The sequence below is a fragment of the Bombus pyrosoma genome, linkage group LG1 (genome assembly GCF_014825855.1).
Source record: "Bombus pyrosoma isolate SC7728 linkage group LG1, ASM1482585v1, whole genome shotgun sequence".
NCBI lineage: Eukaryota > Metazoa > Arthropoda > Insecta > Hymenoptera > Apidae > Bombus > Bombus pyrosoma.
In genome coordinates this window covers 13,891,685-13,908,749 of record NC_057770.1, presented here as the reverse complement: position 1 = coordinate 13,908,749, position 17,065 = coordinate 13,891,685, and the positions used below count along the sequence as shown (strand labels likewise).

The window sequence follows — 17,065 nt, the reverse complement described above, 5'->3', positions numbered from 1 at the left end:
ATTGGAAAGAGGAGGAAGAAAGAAGGTGCAGATTATGTGGAGGGGAAGAAGAGGACCTGAGACATGTGCTAAAAGAATGTGAAATAACAGGAGGAGCAAAGGAAATGGAAGAAATATTAAATGGGACTGGGGAAGGACTAATGGACCTGAGAGCGATAATAGAGAAAAGAAGGGTAAAAGCAATACAAGAAGGGGTGGATGGACAGGAAGGTAGCACAGCAAGGAGGCAAAAAGACCAAAGTGGCAATAGTGTGTAGGCTAAGTTGCAATAAATCGTAGACATAAGTGTAAATAGATTATAAGCATTAGTGTTAGATTAGAGATAAGAAGGCGATTAGTGCAATAAAGAGCTGTAAAGAAAGCTGAAAGTTCGTCCAAAGCCGAGAGGCACGGACTAAATAAAATAAATAAAAATAAAATAAATATCAGTACTATTTTAGAAATATTTGCAAGGGGATTGGAATCTATCATTATTAATTTCAACTAATGTATTAACATTGATAAGTAACATTTTAAATCATTACTCATTAACAAACAGAATCAGTGCACTCGCACATCTTAATGGTTCCTTGTTATTATAACAATAGCTAAATATTTGCTATAAATGATATTGTCTAGATAAATTCCTAAATTATTCAAACATATACAAATTCAATTTTGGTAAACAATTTTCATTCAGCAATAAATTTCAATATATATGCATATGTATATATATACGTATATGTATGTATATCTAAACAGCACATATCAAATATTTTTTCAAGTAGTAACTTATGCAGAAGATTATTTGTACTTAAAGATTTTTCAGTAAACTCGTAAAGAACTCTTAGTTAAAATCAGATCCATTACAATTTCCTAAAGTAAATTGCTATTTTATATGTATGTATATATATATAATGTAATATAATTATTCTTACCAAGATCAGCATATTTTACTTTGCAAAAAGCCCGACGACCTCCAAAACATAAATCATATCTAGGTAAAGTGGGATCATCATTACCATGTTCTACAGCTTCATATGCGTCATTTTTATAAGCAAAGGTTACAAAACCGTAATTGTCACTAAAATGTAAAAGATATTTAGTTTAGGATATTCAATGAGTATAACAAAGAATTATAAAATATCAGAAAGTTACCCATGTTCGCGGAAATGTATACTAATATCTACTACAGGACCAAAAGTTTCAAATCTTCTACGTAAATCAGCTTTAGTGATTGCTTCATCCAAGCGCCCAACGTAAATCACTCTTCTCTCTTCTACTTGTTTTTGTTTCTCTCGGTCGTACCAATTATCATAAGATCGGCGGTATGAAGTTGTTGGTGATCTAACATAGATAAAAATGTAAAACGTTACATTAAACAAATAAGTCAACATTGAAAAATTATAACTATAATAAAAATATAGCTTATTCTAAAGTATAGATATACATATCTACACAGTTGTGGAATTAAAGTTAAAAATTTCAAATAAAATATATTTAGACAAAACGTAGATCAGTTATATATCCTAACTTTTCTATACTTCCTTCAGCTAATACTATTGTAGTAAGTAACTTATACTTACTTTCTAAATAGTCATTTACTTCGCATATGTATTTTTCAATAATGTGATATATAAACAATTCAATAAAACCAACAGTCCGGAATAAAATGATAACGTACTCAATATTCTTGTTCATTTCTAAAAAAGTACATGAATCAAAATATCCTAATATATTATCCATAGTCTGTATGGAATGCTCAAAAATTGTTTGTCATGGCCTACACTTTTCCTATACTTTCGAATCACTCGAGATCTATTAAGAATGTTACTGCAAAACTAAACTCAATCTTGAATTTCAGGGTTAAATTTTTATATTGCATCGTGTAAAAACAAATTTCATCTATGTATGATCTATATATATATGTACATAAAAGGTAAACTCTTTGACTGACACATTTATCAACGCCCAACCCAAACCACTGTATTTAGAAATGTAAAATTTGGAAATAATATTTCTTTTATGACGTTGGCATAAGATAAGAAAAGATTTTTGGGAAGACGAACCCTGAAGGGATATAAAGGAGGTAGAATTTGTTTTAAAAAGATAACCATATCTCTAAAGCCACTAAAGTTAGAGTTATCTACTCAAGTCAAAGAGACGAGATATTCATAATTCATAAATGTTCAAAGAGTAATAAACATAAATTTATCATAAAAACAAATATCGTTTGGCTAAAGCCGCGGACGGCCAACTAGTATATTACTATAAAGAAAATAAGTTTTAGTTCTCCCAATAACTGTAGTATAATAGGCAATAATTGTGATTCTATATGAAAAAACAAGACAAAATTATAGAAGAAATTTTTTTCATATGACGATTCACTTTCTAGAAAATCAAGTTTGAGAACTTATCAAGTATAGCTAATTGTAATTGAGCTTGTCTAATTCCGGATTGAACAAAGTAAATCATTGACAAAAGATTATTCTTCATATAAAAATAAGTAAGAAATGCAAAATAAATGTTAAGTTTTCGAGAAAAGTAAATTTGAAAATTTATTATGTGCATATATCAGACCAGTTCTTAACTAAACATGTTTAAACTATACTTTCTTGAAAACAAAGCTTGATACGGAAAATTTTCATTTTACACTTCTCGCACGTAGAATAACCACCTGCTGATTGTTCACTCACACCTAGTTTGTAATTAGCCAAGTTTAAATATATTTGATAAATTTTCAAGCCCGATTTTCTCGAAAACGAAGCATTATATAAAAAAATTGTATTCTATATTTTCGACTTTCTTTTTAACGTAAAATCATCCTACCGCCGACTGTACCACAATTGCTGGGTACCTTTTATAGAATTAATGAAATTTTAATAGCTTTTTCTAAGAGAACGATTGAGTTATAATCCACGGTCCTCTGAAACTTTTGATTCTCATAGTGAATAGAATATGACGCATTAGAAATAAATTCACCTTAAATTTCAAGGCCAAAGTCAATGTTGCAGTAACTTTTTAAAAGAGACTTCCACCAATCTGAAGATGTAGAATAACTTTCAAAACGATGACAAATAATTTTTTAACATTATGTAAGTACATTACACATCACATCATATGAAAACACATATAGAATGTTGCTTTTGTAGAAATTCATATTTAGTAAGACAAAATCATAGTACATTTGTGCTCATAAAATATCTTATTAGATACTTTCATTTATTAAAATATACAATACAGACATATCTTTTGCTAGTGTTGTAACATCTTATCTTACGTAAAACCCTGAAAATGAGACTAGAAAAGGCTTTAAATAACAGTAACAGTAACAGAATTTTGCTATTAAAATTAGTCAATAATCCCGGAAAAGACAAAAAAAAAAAAAAATAAAAAGGGGACAATAATTGAAATAATAACTTAACATGCTACAAATAAAGTTATTTAAAAAATATAAAGTCATCCCTATTTTTTCTATATTTTTATACTATTGATACTTATATTTTATATAAAGAACTAATCCTACTGAACTATATAAATATATGAATTAATATGCAAAAATATGTATTAGTTAGCTTTAGATTAAAATGTTTTAATCAAAACGATACATATGTTATCATAATTTCTTAGTTCTACCAGAGAAAGCAAAAATTACTTCGCTTAAAAAAAATATAATCAGATTGTCATTATAATTTCGAAATCTCACGATTAGTATGATCTTGGTAAAACATTTCCTTTTATCATTTTGTTTGTTCCTTTCAACAGTTTGATTTTATCTTTTGTCTTTTCATACGTGTATGTAAAAAGAGAAATATTTGGACGTTCCTATTTACATACTTCTGTATAAATACACAGTTGTAATCCTTTCTTACGATTATCTTACAAATTGTTCGTCATTAAAAAAAAATGTTTCAAATAAAATTTGTTCAATTTCGAGACGATCTTCATTTTTTAAAATATATTATTTCATGTAATTTTATCACCTAAGAAATCTTGGTTATAATTAAAGTTGTATGAAAATGTTTCTTACAAAAATTACATAATATTGTAGGGACCAAAGTATAATAAGCCAAAAAAAGGCAATAAAATAAAATAGGTCAATTTTGATTTTTTAGTGTAATGCTGTATTTTATGCGTCTGTATATATGATGACCTCTTCAAAAATAATTTCGCCCTACGAGGTCATCAAATGCTGTACAAATAAAATTTTCTTTCTAATTTTCTATGCGAAGTAATATTTTGATTAATCTCCTACACATGAAAAAATTTCATTCCTTTATAATTTATACGCAAACAGAATTTCATTTTTAAAAATTGATTTCTCTATGGTAATTACATTAGCTTTCGCAAAACTATATAATTTTTGTAGGAAGTATTTTTATGAAATTTTAATTATAATCAATGTTTTTCAAGTGATAAAATTATATGAAACATTCTATACATACAGTGTTCCAATAACGTTTATATTTGCCGGTTTTACCTAGTAAACATTTTTTAGTGTTTTTCAAAGACACGACCCAATGAATAATTTACCGTTTGAAAAATCTGTTAACATTTATGAAAGGAAATTTCATTTTATAAACAATGTTAATTAGCTGAACTTATGTGGATTAATTTATTAATTTACATTTTTTATCATTTTTGTGTTTTTCTTTGCATATATCTATATCTGTGTACAATGATTCATACGGAGATAACGTCATAAGTATGAAGTAATGACTTATGGCAATTATGTATGTCGCAAATTACCTCGAACATATTTGATGATGTAAGACTTGTTGTTCTATTCCTTTATATTTATCGTTATTTATTGTTAAACAAAAAGAAAAAATATCGCAAGTAACATAATAATTTATAAAAATCCTCTGTCTATAAAAAAATGACTACTGGTATATTATGGCTCACTACACAAGCATTAACTTTAGCGAAAATTAGTTCAGACGAATGCTATACATGTATATGGTGCTACATAATCCGATATTTAATGTTTTACTGGCACTTGTACATATATACAGGAATATGGAGGATATCCCGAAAGTATATATCATACAACATAAAGGTATATATTTATATCGAAAGACGAAGAAATAGTAAGATATTAAATATACATACTTACTATAGTATACCGTACTTTATTTTAAATTATAATGTAACAAACATAATTTCTCTACATAGACTACTAAAAATTTTGATCTATACTAAGCGTAACAATATTTTCTGCATTAGATTATTCAAAACTTAAGATTTAAAAAGTTTAAAACAATTGCTCTTTTATGATTTCTCATCCATTGGTCTTCTCACGATATTCCCAGGGATAATGCTTATAATAATGTCAATAAGAAAGGATAATTAATTCATACTTCTAGTGCAGAAAATATTGTTACGTCTATTAGGTTAAAATTTCTACTAAATAATATCCAGCAGTGATTTTTAGCCTTTTTGCACTTGTAAGTTGGTGAAAATAGAAAAATTATTTCAGAGACCCCAAGCAGAAATAAAAACTGTATTTATATATATAATAACTTTTATATCATAACTTTATAATAGTATTATGTCAGGCGTATAAACAGTAATAACTTTCGCGTGGAGCGAAAGGGAATTTCTAACGGACCGATCCCGGTTCGTGGACTAGCGCGGCATAGATGTAGAGAAATTGTTTTCAGTATTATAACTTAAAATAAAATATCTATATTTGTTACTACTTGTTCATCTTTTAATATAAACGTATATCTGTATGTTGTATAAAATATACTTTCGGGACCCGACCCGTTTATTCGTGACTGAATACATATTATATATATGTAGATATATACATGTAGTGGGATACTTTCGGGATCCCATCCGATTCTGCCGAATATTTTCCGACCCGAACCGAACTAGGACATCTATGATTTTTGAGAACCCGGGCACCACTATTAAAGATTTCATTTTCAATTTTAAAAATGGAAGTTAAATTTCTTTTATAACAAAAATTAAAAATATTACAACTAATACGGTTATGTATCAAAATGATTTTAAACGACATTAAAGACTTCCAAAAAAAATCTATCCAATAAAGCAATGAAATCAATTTGCAGCGAGCATGTATTAGAGAGTTTTATTTCTAAAATATGGTCAAGAATCTATCAATTAACTACCTATTTAAATCTCCAGATTTGTCCATTTAAATTTCTTTCTATAAGGTCACGTAAAGAACATCATTTATCAAATTTAATCTATTATTGATAACACGCATCATAGAATTTGAGTTGAATTTAAACACTAATGCTTATATAATATTTTTGACAAGATTCTAGATGCGTCTGAAAAAAGGATTTGAAAGTTTATTGATATTTAAAGATAACATTGTTTGTGGATCTTTTATTGTGAAAACATATTGCTTATAATTAAGATCTTAGAGATGATTTTGAAAAAAGTGAAATATTGCACTATGTAATCCTCTTCCATATACTATACTAAATTAATCGCATTCATACTGGATGTCTAAATTTCGTTCAAATATGCAAGTATTTCATATGGAAACATGCTTAGGTCATTGTTCTGGTGTCAAAAGATACAGATCTTGCTATCTAGCTAATAAAGCTGTCAATTTCATTCTTTTATGTGGAATTTTATTATAATACTCTGTCTGTCATTATTCTCAAATTATTAGGTAGTCATTTGAAGTGAAATTTGCTACATATCATGGAGAGAGATAGTGGATCTGAAATATAAAATCTCATCTTTAGAAATTTATCTATTAAAAAATTCTGTTTGTTGTTATTGTACGTGTGTGAAGTATATAGCTGATAGATACATATAAATATATGTCAAAGACTAGAGACACATAATAAATGAAAAAATCTACTTTTAAAATATGGATCTTTCAAAAAGTATTGGTGTTAGTTTGGACTAAATGTACTACAGCTGGTGAAAAAAAAAGAAAAAAAAGACAACGCTGCTGCCACCAGACTGACATGGATTTCACGCTATACATATGTATATGAATCTATATTTTTTGATCGCGTGTATTGCCAACACTTAGTTTTCATATTTTAGATCCACTATCTGTCTCCATGATACCTACCAAATTTCATCTCGATCAGCCACCTAATAGTTGCAGAATTCCAATTCCACTTCCTTTTTAAATAAAAATTTAGCAATCTTTTTAATAACTACTATAATTATAAATTGCAAAGTTTATATGTTTTGAAAACATTATAAATACAAATCACTTACCTTCTCCAATCTCTGTAGCTATGATAACTTCCTGCAGAATGTTGTCTATGCCTGTCATAACTTATATAATGTCTTCTGTCTCGTCTTCTTCTCCTTTTCGACCATTTAATTCTTCCGAAATTTGAACGAGATGAAGATCTGTAAACATTTTTACAACTTTGTTAAATTGTTACTTTAACAATTATACATATTTAACTTTGTTAAATTGAAGAATTGATCACTTTTATTAAATTTTTATTAAAAAATCTATTTCATAACTATATACCTGGAACAACTAGAATATCGAGAGGATGATTGGGATCTTGATCTAGTCGATCTAGAACGTGATCGTGAATATCTTGATTCCGAACTGAAAGAAGAGCTCGTATCTGAACGTGAGCGACAACGGAAATGTGAACGCGAACGTGAGCGAGAACGCGGACGTGAACGCGAACGTGAACTCGAACGTGAACGCGAACGTGAATGTGAACGCGATGACCAACTACTGCTTGAGCTAACGGAGCTACGCCGATGACTTATTCTTCGATGACGTGTATTACTTCGTTTATGAGATCTACTTCGATTACTACTACTTCTGCTTCTGCTTCTACTCTTGCTTTTACTTTTACTTCTTGACTTAGATCGATTTGAGTTGGAACCAATTCCGTGCTTTTTAGTAGATCGTTGATTTTTATCCCGTACATTATTATCCCTGAAAATTATGAAATTTTATGGTAATATACATTATTAGCAAATATTTACCTAATTTAAATTATATTTTTTCTTAAATTACAAAACATCTTAAAAGAACTCAAAACTAAAGATAAACACTTTTTGAATGTTTCCATTCTTCATTTCAACCAAACCTAGGTACCTATTTAATCATATTCTATTATACTTATGTTTCAACCCAGAGAATTGAGTGATACATAGATAAATATAATTACATTGGTACCAATTAACACTACATTGAATATAAGTATGCTTTTAAACAGTAAAAATTAAGTTGAATACAATGCATATTCTGGATAACTAGATAAAAATTAAAGATGTTATTATTAAAAAAGAAAACAATAAAATTTCATCCAACTATAATAATATTTGGTTGTTTAGTTATATTTAATTACAAGACCAGTTTCTCATAATGGAAGTTCTGAATCCTTTTAAGAAATATACAAGAGAATATACACAGTAAAAAACACCTAAATATCTGCTTTATGATATGAGAAATGTTTAAAGCAAAAAATTTCAGCTGTAAATTATAATCTTGAACAATAAAAACGTGATTGAATTCCAAAGTTGAGATTACAAAGATACAAAGTGAAGTATCAGCTGATACATACTTTCTGCAACAAGAAATTATTTATTGTGATGCTCTTCAATTATTTTTTTGCTGCTGACAGCAGTATGAACTCTAATTAAACAATTTCATATATCTTCTGAATTAATAATTTATTGTCAATAAACATCTTTTCTTATTTTTCTCCAAAGAAAAACGTCCAATAATATCAAAAGTGATAATATACTGAATCTTTATATCCAATTCAATGATTTGGAAATTTTTCATAGAATATTTGAATAGCTATTCATTAGACATTTAATGATCATGCACACAGATAATTTGATAGAAAGATTTAAGCATTACGATCTGTGATCATCCGTTTTAAAAGATACTATTAATCTTGAAAAGATTAAAAAATATTTCTTTCTGCTCTTGTTCAAAATTATTCAAAGATTAAAGACAAATCATATCATTAGAGACAAAGAAGATATGTATTTATTAGGTAGATATCTATTTATACTGATGCTGCATAATATATTATATTATATATTACATTATAACATATATTATAACATATTATAACACATTATACGCATAATATAACATAATCAGCTAATAAGAACTTACATCTGAAATTAATTTATAAATTTGACAACACAAAAATGTTTTATATAAAATACATCATATTCAATGTATTCAAAATCATCTTATTATAGGTTTTTGAGGCCATCTATATTTCAGTTAAAGGTAATATTGACAAAAATGTATGGTACTATATATAAAAAAAAGAGGTTTCTCTAATGTCTCAAAAAATATCTCAAAAGTTTGAAACGAAAATTACGACGAATATATATAATAGGACTTATAAAACATTTTTTGATAAAATTAATAAATAGAGTTATTTCAGATCTTAACAATCTATATTTTTATACTTTTACCTTCGTTGCTTGTGTCTCTCATCAACATCTATTAAAGATTTTGGAGGAAATTCAAATACTGTTTCATAAGTTTGAATTCCTATGTCATAAGTGAGTGGTTTTGGACGAACTGTTTTCTCGTCTACATCTAATTTTGGTTTTAAAACTGAGACAATTTCTCTTTCTGACCAAATTAAATTTTTAGGATCATCCTTAATAGGTTCAGTTGTGGTGGAAGCATGATGGATATATACTAATGTCATAGGTTGCAATGGTGAATTTGTTCTACTATTATCACTACGATTCTGTTCTCTTCTACTTCTATATTCCGCTAGATTTAATTTTTTACGGGGAGGTTTTTTTTCTTCCTCCTTTGTAAATGTCTTTTCGCTATCTTGGACGATTATATTCTGTACCTTATCGTGTAAACTATTAGTAGTAGTTACTATATTTTCATTGAAAATAGTCTTTACACTGGGTACTTGTACATTAAGTGGTTTTTTTAATACAGAAACCATTTGTTTCGTTCTTTGACTTCCTGCTTTTATAGATTTTGTTTTACTTAAGACACCTTGTCGTATCTGCAAAATATTTGCTGCTAGAGCTGAATGTATTTTCATCTGAGGTATTGCATTACTTGTAGATGCACTTTCATTTTGAGAAATAACACAACTGGTAGTATTGCTTGAAATATTAATTTGTTGGCAATTTCCCTTGCTTGCTAATGTTTCTTTTCTACAAATCTTTGTTTCATTTTGCAGTTGTTTTATAGGTTTATTATCTTGAATATCACTAACTGTTGTAACTCCTGACTGCTCTTCATTATTATCACTTACTTCACCTGATTCCAAACCACTATCCTTCTTTGAATTGCTGTCAGTTGAATATTCTGTATTTTTCATGAAACTTTTATTCAAATCCGATGAAAATGATTGTTTTTCATATGCTGTGTAATAATGAGATACGTCTTGATTGTCATTCTTAATAGTAATCACTTTTTCGCTGTCACTGGACTGTTTCTCATACTCACTGTTATTATCTAAACCTTTAATACAGGAATTCATACTACAATAATCATGATCCAATTGAACTAACCCACCATCGATGGTTTTACTTTTAGTATTATTTGTCACCTAATATAATACGATAATTATTATATTACTTACACTTATACAAACACTATGATTATCCAACAATAGTAATAATGTAAATGATATTGATAATAATAATAATAACAAGCGTAATCAACAAAGAAAATTATTGTCATAATAATAATAACACGTAAAAAAATTGTTTACGACTGCGGAGGTGAAATACAAATGAAATATTTCATAATGTGAGATCCAATTCTAAGAATTTTCCTAATATTTAATTTATATATTCTAATGCTTCAAAAAATATTGTTTATTATCTTAAACAAGTTAATGATTTAAATATATTTTTATGCATTAGAAATATATAAAGATGAATATATTGTTATAAATTATTTATACTTAACTATTTTCAATAGCTTGTTTCGAAAAAGCGATGCAGCAGCATCTTGCATACGTGTTCCATTACTGTGACCATTATTTTGATTACTAGACATTGCAGGTATTACTGAAATCATCTTTTTACGTGCAGATGTCTAATATAACATAATACAATATAGTCAATTTTTATGTTTATTTTTATTCCAAATATTGATTTTCTTGTAATATATACATTTTAATGGCAAAAGCAAGTATCACAAAATTTAAGCAAAAAATTATTGATTGACATTATTTAATACAGAAAAATCATATCAATCTGCCTGCAATTATTTTGGAAAGTGAAGTTTCTTTTCACCTTCCCAAACTGATTTCTTGGGAGATTTTACAATAAGAGAAGCTGGAAAATTAGATGAGTTTCTCTTTATCAAAATTTTATAAGGTCAAGTAATTTCATGCGATTACAAAATTTTGTTCGCAATTAAAATCATCCATGCATTTGAAACTTTAAGCGTACCTTCTACAAAAATCACTTAAAAGTTGTACAAATAAACAAAAAAATAAATATATATATAAATATATATATAAAAATAAATATAAAATAAATATATATACAAAAATAAATATATTTGGATTTCTAAAAAAACTTTGTAAAACAGATAATTTAATATTCAAATTTATACTAATTTGAATCATAGGAAAAAATGTTAAACCACATTCTAATTTGCAAAATTTTTGAAAAAAAAGAACCATATTGGCCTCCCAGCCTCCCTCCCGTTTTTGTAAAAATCTCATCCACGAAAATTAACTTGAGAAGATAAAATGATTTACCTTTCAAAATGACCATAAATAGATTACTGTACAACTTTGCTTTAGAACTTAAGTTATATCAGTAAGAAAATGACGGTTTCTCGATCGCGCTTCCATAATTCTTTAATTTTGCCAGAGTTTATTAATTAATCATATAATTACCTTTATCTTTTCGACGACTTCTTTGGGTAAAGCATCTCTAATATCTTTATGTAAGTTTGAAATTTGAGGCTGTTTTATACATTGCTGTATTTCATTAGATTTCATAGATGAATCTGGCTCGTATTCTGTATTCATTCCAGCAGATGAATAAGTTGATACTAAAGTGCTTTCGGAAGCTTCAAATTGCTCAAGTAAACTCTTAACATCTCCTGCTTCCAGAACTTAATAATAACGAAGAAATTATTTACTAATAACTATTGTAAATATATATATATATATATATATATATGTGTTCAAATATACCTGGTAATTGATTTGTAGTTTTATTATTATCTTGACCACCATTTTGTATATCTTTATTGTGCTGTGAGCATTTTACTTCCCTTTTCTTTTTTTGTTTTAAAAACAAATTTGCACTAATATCTTTTCCTATACTATCATATTTATGTATATTCTTTTTTGACTTATTTTGACTTTTTGAATGTTTGGGTTCTATTAATGATGATTTTGTTTCTATTTCTATTTTTTTACTCTGATTTTCCATAAAGTCATCAATTTTATAATATGAATTATCTTCTGTCATGTATTCTATAAAATATAATATAAAATATAATAACTCTATATTACAATAAAAGTAGTTACTAATTATATAAAAAAACATTATTGGATTAGCAACTAAGTGATTGCGGATTTTGTCATTAGGTGGTATTGATTGCCAATCCAGTATATGTCAAATGAAATAAATCTATGCCTTTATTAGTGCTTTTTAAATCTGATGTACTGTAATTACCCTGAGAAGATAAGAGACAAGATTCTTTCCCTAACTCGTCTTGTTTCATTATAAGCAAATTAGATTCTAAACTATGTATTGCTTGTTCATCCTGAATTATGCTTTCTGCAGTGCAAAAATTTTTTTTATCTGTACCATTCATGCTTAATCCTATAATATCCATGTATTCATCCATGTCTGAAGCCTAAAAAAGAATCATAAATGACAAATTCATTCATTAAAAATAGCAAATTTAACGAACCAAAGAATTAGCAAAACCTGTAAGTAACCAATGTGTTCTTGCCAATCTGTAAGAACTTTTGCAAAATCTTCTTTAATACTATCAATTTTAGAAAGTGTAGAAATTTCTGAATCTGACATTTCATCCACACTCTCATTATGTCTGAAATAACATAATATACAGCAATTAAATTTAAATTTTATGATTTTTATAAAAATACTATACTCACTCATGTTCTTTTTTCCATACGTTAGTAGAATTTGTAATATCAAGATGAGTTTCCATATAATCAAAATCATTTTCAACCATATGTATCAATAGGTCTTGGGGTTTTTCCATTAAATTCTGTTGAAACATGATATATATTTATTTTATGTATGTTTCAAATTTTAAAAGAAATATTTATACCTGAATTATTTTATTAATACTAAAATTTAAACTTATAATATATATAATTAATTTAGTATCAATTTAATAATTGTATAGTTTAAAGAAAAATGTTTACGCACATTCAAAATTGGCAGGTCCTTTAAAATCACTAAGAATAAATTTTCATTATGTAATTATTTTAATATGTTACTTTGTTTTTCTTGTTTGTATTTGTTATATTATATTATTTGCTTCTAATATATAAAGTATAAAAGTATAATAAAATAGCAGCAAAATAATAAATAAACGCAGATCTTCTAAATATGTCTAATAATAATCAACTAAGATTATAACAATTATACAATATATACAATTATATCTAAAAACAATTATCTATAGTATTACACACAATTTAAAATTTCATATAACTATCTGACTCTTTAAATGGACTATAAAATAAGAAAACGTCATATATAAATTCTGTCCAAAATTAATGACACACATATCTATATATATTTATACATCCATTTTTCAAAACTTATTTAATTATTTATGAATGTCATGCAATAATAACACGTAAATTTAAATAAAATATATATGAAGTTAAATTACTAATAATATAAAATATAATGCATAATTTATACCTGATTAATATTCTATAGATGTCTATTATAACATAAAATCTTTATATAAATTTACATTGTCAAAACTCAAATAGAAAATTATGCTAATATTTACTATTTAACAAAAATTTAACACATTACCTGTTCCAAAGATAATGAAAAGTCTGAAAATTGTTCTTCATCGTGAAAATTTAAAAATCCAGTCTCCATGACAACAATTTTCGACGATAAACTAAAAAATTATTGTACAGCAGCAGTCTGTAATTAAAGCATTAAAAACACAATAAGCAGAATATTTCATGTCTTGTTTCTAAACAACCACGCGTTTATTTGAGGTTATATTCGACCAAAGTGATTCTAATTTTGCTGTACATGTATTACAATGAATGTATAAAATAATGTATAACTATTTATTATAAACTAAGTGTTGAAAGTCATTAAAAATTAAATTCAAAGGGGGATAATATGGAATTTACAGTTAATTACCTTTTAGAAGTGTAAAAATATTATCTATCGACAGACATCAAACTGTCAAATGAAATAATATAGTATCCTTAGCGAAAAATTTAAATACGTATGTTAGAAATATTCTATAAAACTATAATTTGTTTGTCTAATATAATATTACGTCTTGATAAAAATTTAATTTGTAATATCTCTGATGCTACACAATCATCCCGTTTTAATAATGTTATGAGTTTCTTTGTTAGGTTCGAATCACGCTTCTTCACGCGCGTAAGTACGTATACATGACATGGCACACACATCATAAGCGCACGTGTACCAAGTACCAAACGCGACCATAGACTATAAGGAAGTATATAAAGTGCCACGCTTCCCAGTTACAGAAATATTACACTATTAATCAATCATTCTGGTCGATCGTTATTGATATAATTTAATTTAGTATAAAATATAATATCAACTATAAAACTGTTTCATATATATAAGTATTATCTTTATATAATATATACAAGATGAATAACGTGTTGACTATATGTTGTCTACCAATCAATAGATAGATAACTGTACGTATGAAATTTTCATGTATGAATATAATTTTTTCATTTGATATCATATGCTATAAGGTATTACAAATTTTACACATTTAAAATTTTGTACTTGCATAAAAAAAAATTATTATATCACACGTGGCCGATACAGTATATAAATATGTGTACCCTTTTCCCGGTTTAATTATCATGTGCATTGACGTATTAATACATAGATACTGCACATGGCATAAGACAACGTAAATATATATGTGCGTATCTGTTGCATTAGCATCTTATACAGGTATATATGTGTAAGTAACTATGCAAGTATACCATCAGAGAGGAAATTTCCTCTCAGATCCCATAGTATTATTTCTATTTCATGTGAAAATAAATACTGAAATGTAGAATGTGTAGAATATAAAACGATCAATGCTTTAGAATAAAACATGATAATAAGGATACTAATTTTTTATAATATTACACGCAAATAAACTTTCTTTATTACATAAATGTGGATATGAATGAAATTGGAAAATATGTTTCTTTCTATAAAAATTTACTTAACAAGATAATTTATATTGACATGAAATAAATGTCTTTATGAAGGTAGTAATAGTATGCAACAAGAGATGAGTAGGGTAACTGCTAGTTGTTACCAGAGTAGTGCTATACCATGCGGCATGAAGGTAGTAGCACACTGCCCTGTTTGGTTGCAGGCTAGCATAGACAAGAACCTATCGAGTTCCATGCTACAGGAACCTATTTAATTGTACAGTTCTACAGAAAAGTTCATATTTACTTTCCTCTCCGAAATATAAGTACGAGAATAACAAAATCGTGCAATAATTATACTGATTGAAAGTTACCTAAGAAAGAAAAATCAATTGTTTACTATATTTTTTTTAGAGAAGAAAAGGAAGCATTCCCTTTCGAACAATAGTTGATCAGCGGAATGATGCAATAATTTCAATATATTTTCCATACAACATTTAGATTTATCATTAACTCTTGCCACTCGGCATATCAATTATACTGGCATGAATATTTTTTCATCGTCATATGGAACTACATATCTTTTTTCTCTAGTAAGTACGATAGCATTTGTTGAGGCAAATTTAATCATCTTGCATATCAGTTTATCTAGCGGCTATTAGATTGTTGTAAACGCTGTAAACAAATATCAAATTTCTTATCTCCTATGATGCATCTTAAATTATCAAACATTACCGAATCATGAAAACTCACTTTAGTCGACACGCCTTAGCTAAAATATTGGAGTGGTAAACATGTATATGACAGATTCATTTCATTTTGTTTGGTGCTTTAATTTTCTAACTAAATTTCGTTTCTGGGTACCAATCTTTTTTAACTTGTTTTGTAGCTTTTGATAGCGCACTATGAATAAAGATTATGACATATCACGTGTTACACCACATGTGACATCATATATAAATATTTAATAAAATACAATTTTTAGTGTATTTTAGAGACGAAATTCAAGTCCAGAAACAGTTTCCGGATAAGAAACTGACAATTGTCGTCAAACATGCGTTTGCACCCGCGATGTGGCGCCGGCCCCGGACGGAATCCCGGGCTGAATCTGGGGGGAAGTAATGGGGGTCATGGCTCCCAAACTTCGGCGCCTCTACACAAAATGTCTGAGTGAGGGAGTCTACCCCCGGGCATGGCGGACAGCGAGACTGGTTTTGCTCCATAAAGAGGGCCGACCGATGAATTCGCCGTCGGCATACCGGCCGATATGCCTGTTGGACGAGCTCGGTAAGCTCCTCGAGAGAGTCGTCGCCGTCCGACTGGAACGACACATGTCGGGGTGGCTGCCGAATTAGCACGAAAGCCAGTACGGACGCTCGACGATCGACGCAATCAGGCGCGTGCGGGCACACGCGGAAGACATGATTACCCGCGGCGGCGTGGCGTTGGCGGTGTCTCTGGACATCGTCAATGCGTTCAATTCTATACCGTGGGACAAGATAGTGGCGGCCCTGAAACGCTTCGAGGTTCCCAGCTACCTCGCTCGGCTGATCCGCGCCTACCTCGACGACAGGTGGGTATGCTACGCCAGCAGGGAAGGGGAGGAAAGGCGGCCCGTCGAGTGCGGCGTACCGCAGGGCTCGGTGTTGGGGCCGATCCTGTGGATCATCGCGTACGACGAGGTACTGCGCTGCCCGCTGCCCAAAGGAGACTGTGGGACCCGGGAGGGAACTCGGCCGAGCAGGCGGCTCCAGACG

At 28.7% G+C, this 17,065-nt stretch overlaps 1 protein-coding gene across 5 annotated transcripts in view; it reads right to left on the bottom strand.

Moving 5' to 3' along the window:
- Positions 1-14,596, bottom strand: part of LOC122574916 (NK-tumor recognition protein-like) — a 21,294-nt gene extending 6,698 nt beyond the window's left edge. Inside the window, exons 1-14 of one of the 5 annotated variants that reach the window (XM_043743248.1) lie at positions 14,305-14,596; positions 13,960-14,076; positions 13,056-13,171; positions 12,865-12,988; positions 12,607-12,790; positions 12,120-12,404; positions 11,817-12,037; positions 10,874-11,002; positions 10,406-10,508; positions 9,397-10,321; positions 7,463-7,888; positions 7,198-7,335; positions 1,138-1,326; positions 918-1,063 (exon numbers count right to left, since the gene is read on the bottom strand). In XM_043743248.1, coding sequence (XP_043599183.1) covers positions 918-1,063; positions 1,138-1,326; positions 7,198-7,335; positions 7,463-7,888; positions 9,397-10,321; positions 10,406-10,508; positions 10,874-11,002; positions 11,817-12,037; positions 12,120-12,404; positions 12,607-12,790; positions 12,865-12,988; positions 13,056-13,171; positions 13,960-14,028 — 3,055 coding nt within the window. In that variant the 5' untranslated portion in view covers positions 14,029-14,076; positions 14,305-14,596. Of the gene's footprint in view, positions 1-917; positions 1,064-1,137; positions 1,327-7,197; positions 7,336-7,462; positions 7,889-9,396; positions 10,509-10,873; positions 11,003-11,816; positions 12,038-12,119; positions 12,405-12,606; positions 12,791-12,847; positions 12,989-13,055; positions 13,172-13,959; positions 14,077-14,304 lie in introns of those variants that run through there. The other 4 variants (XM_043743180.1, XM_043743415.1, XM_043743327.1 and 1 more) reach the window with 4 other exon arrangements.
- Positions 14,597-17,065: the final 2,469 nt, after the last annotated feature.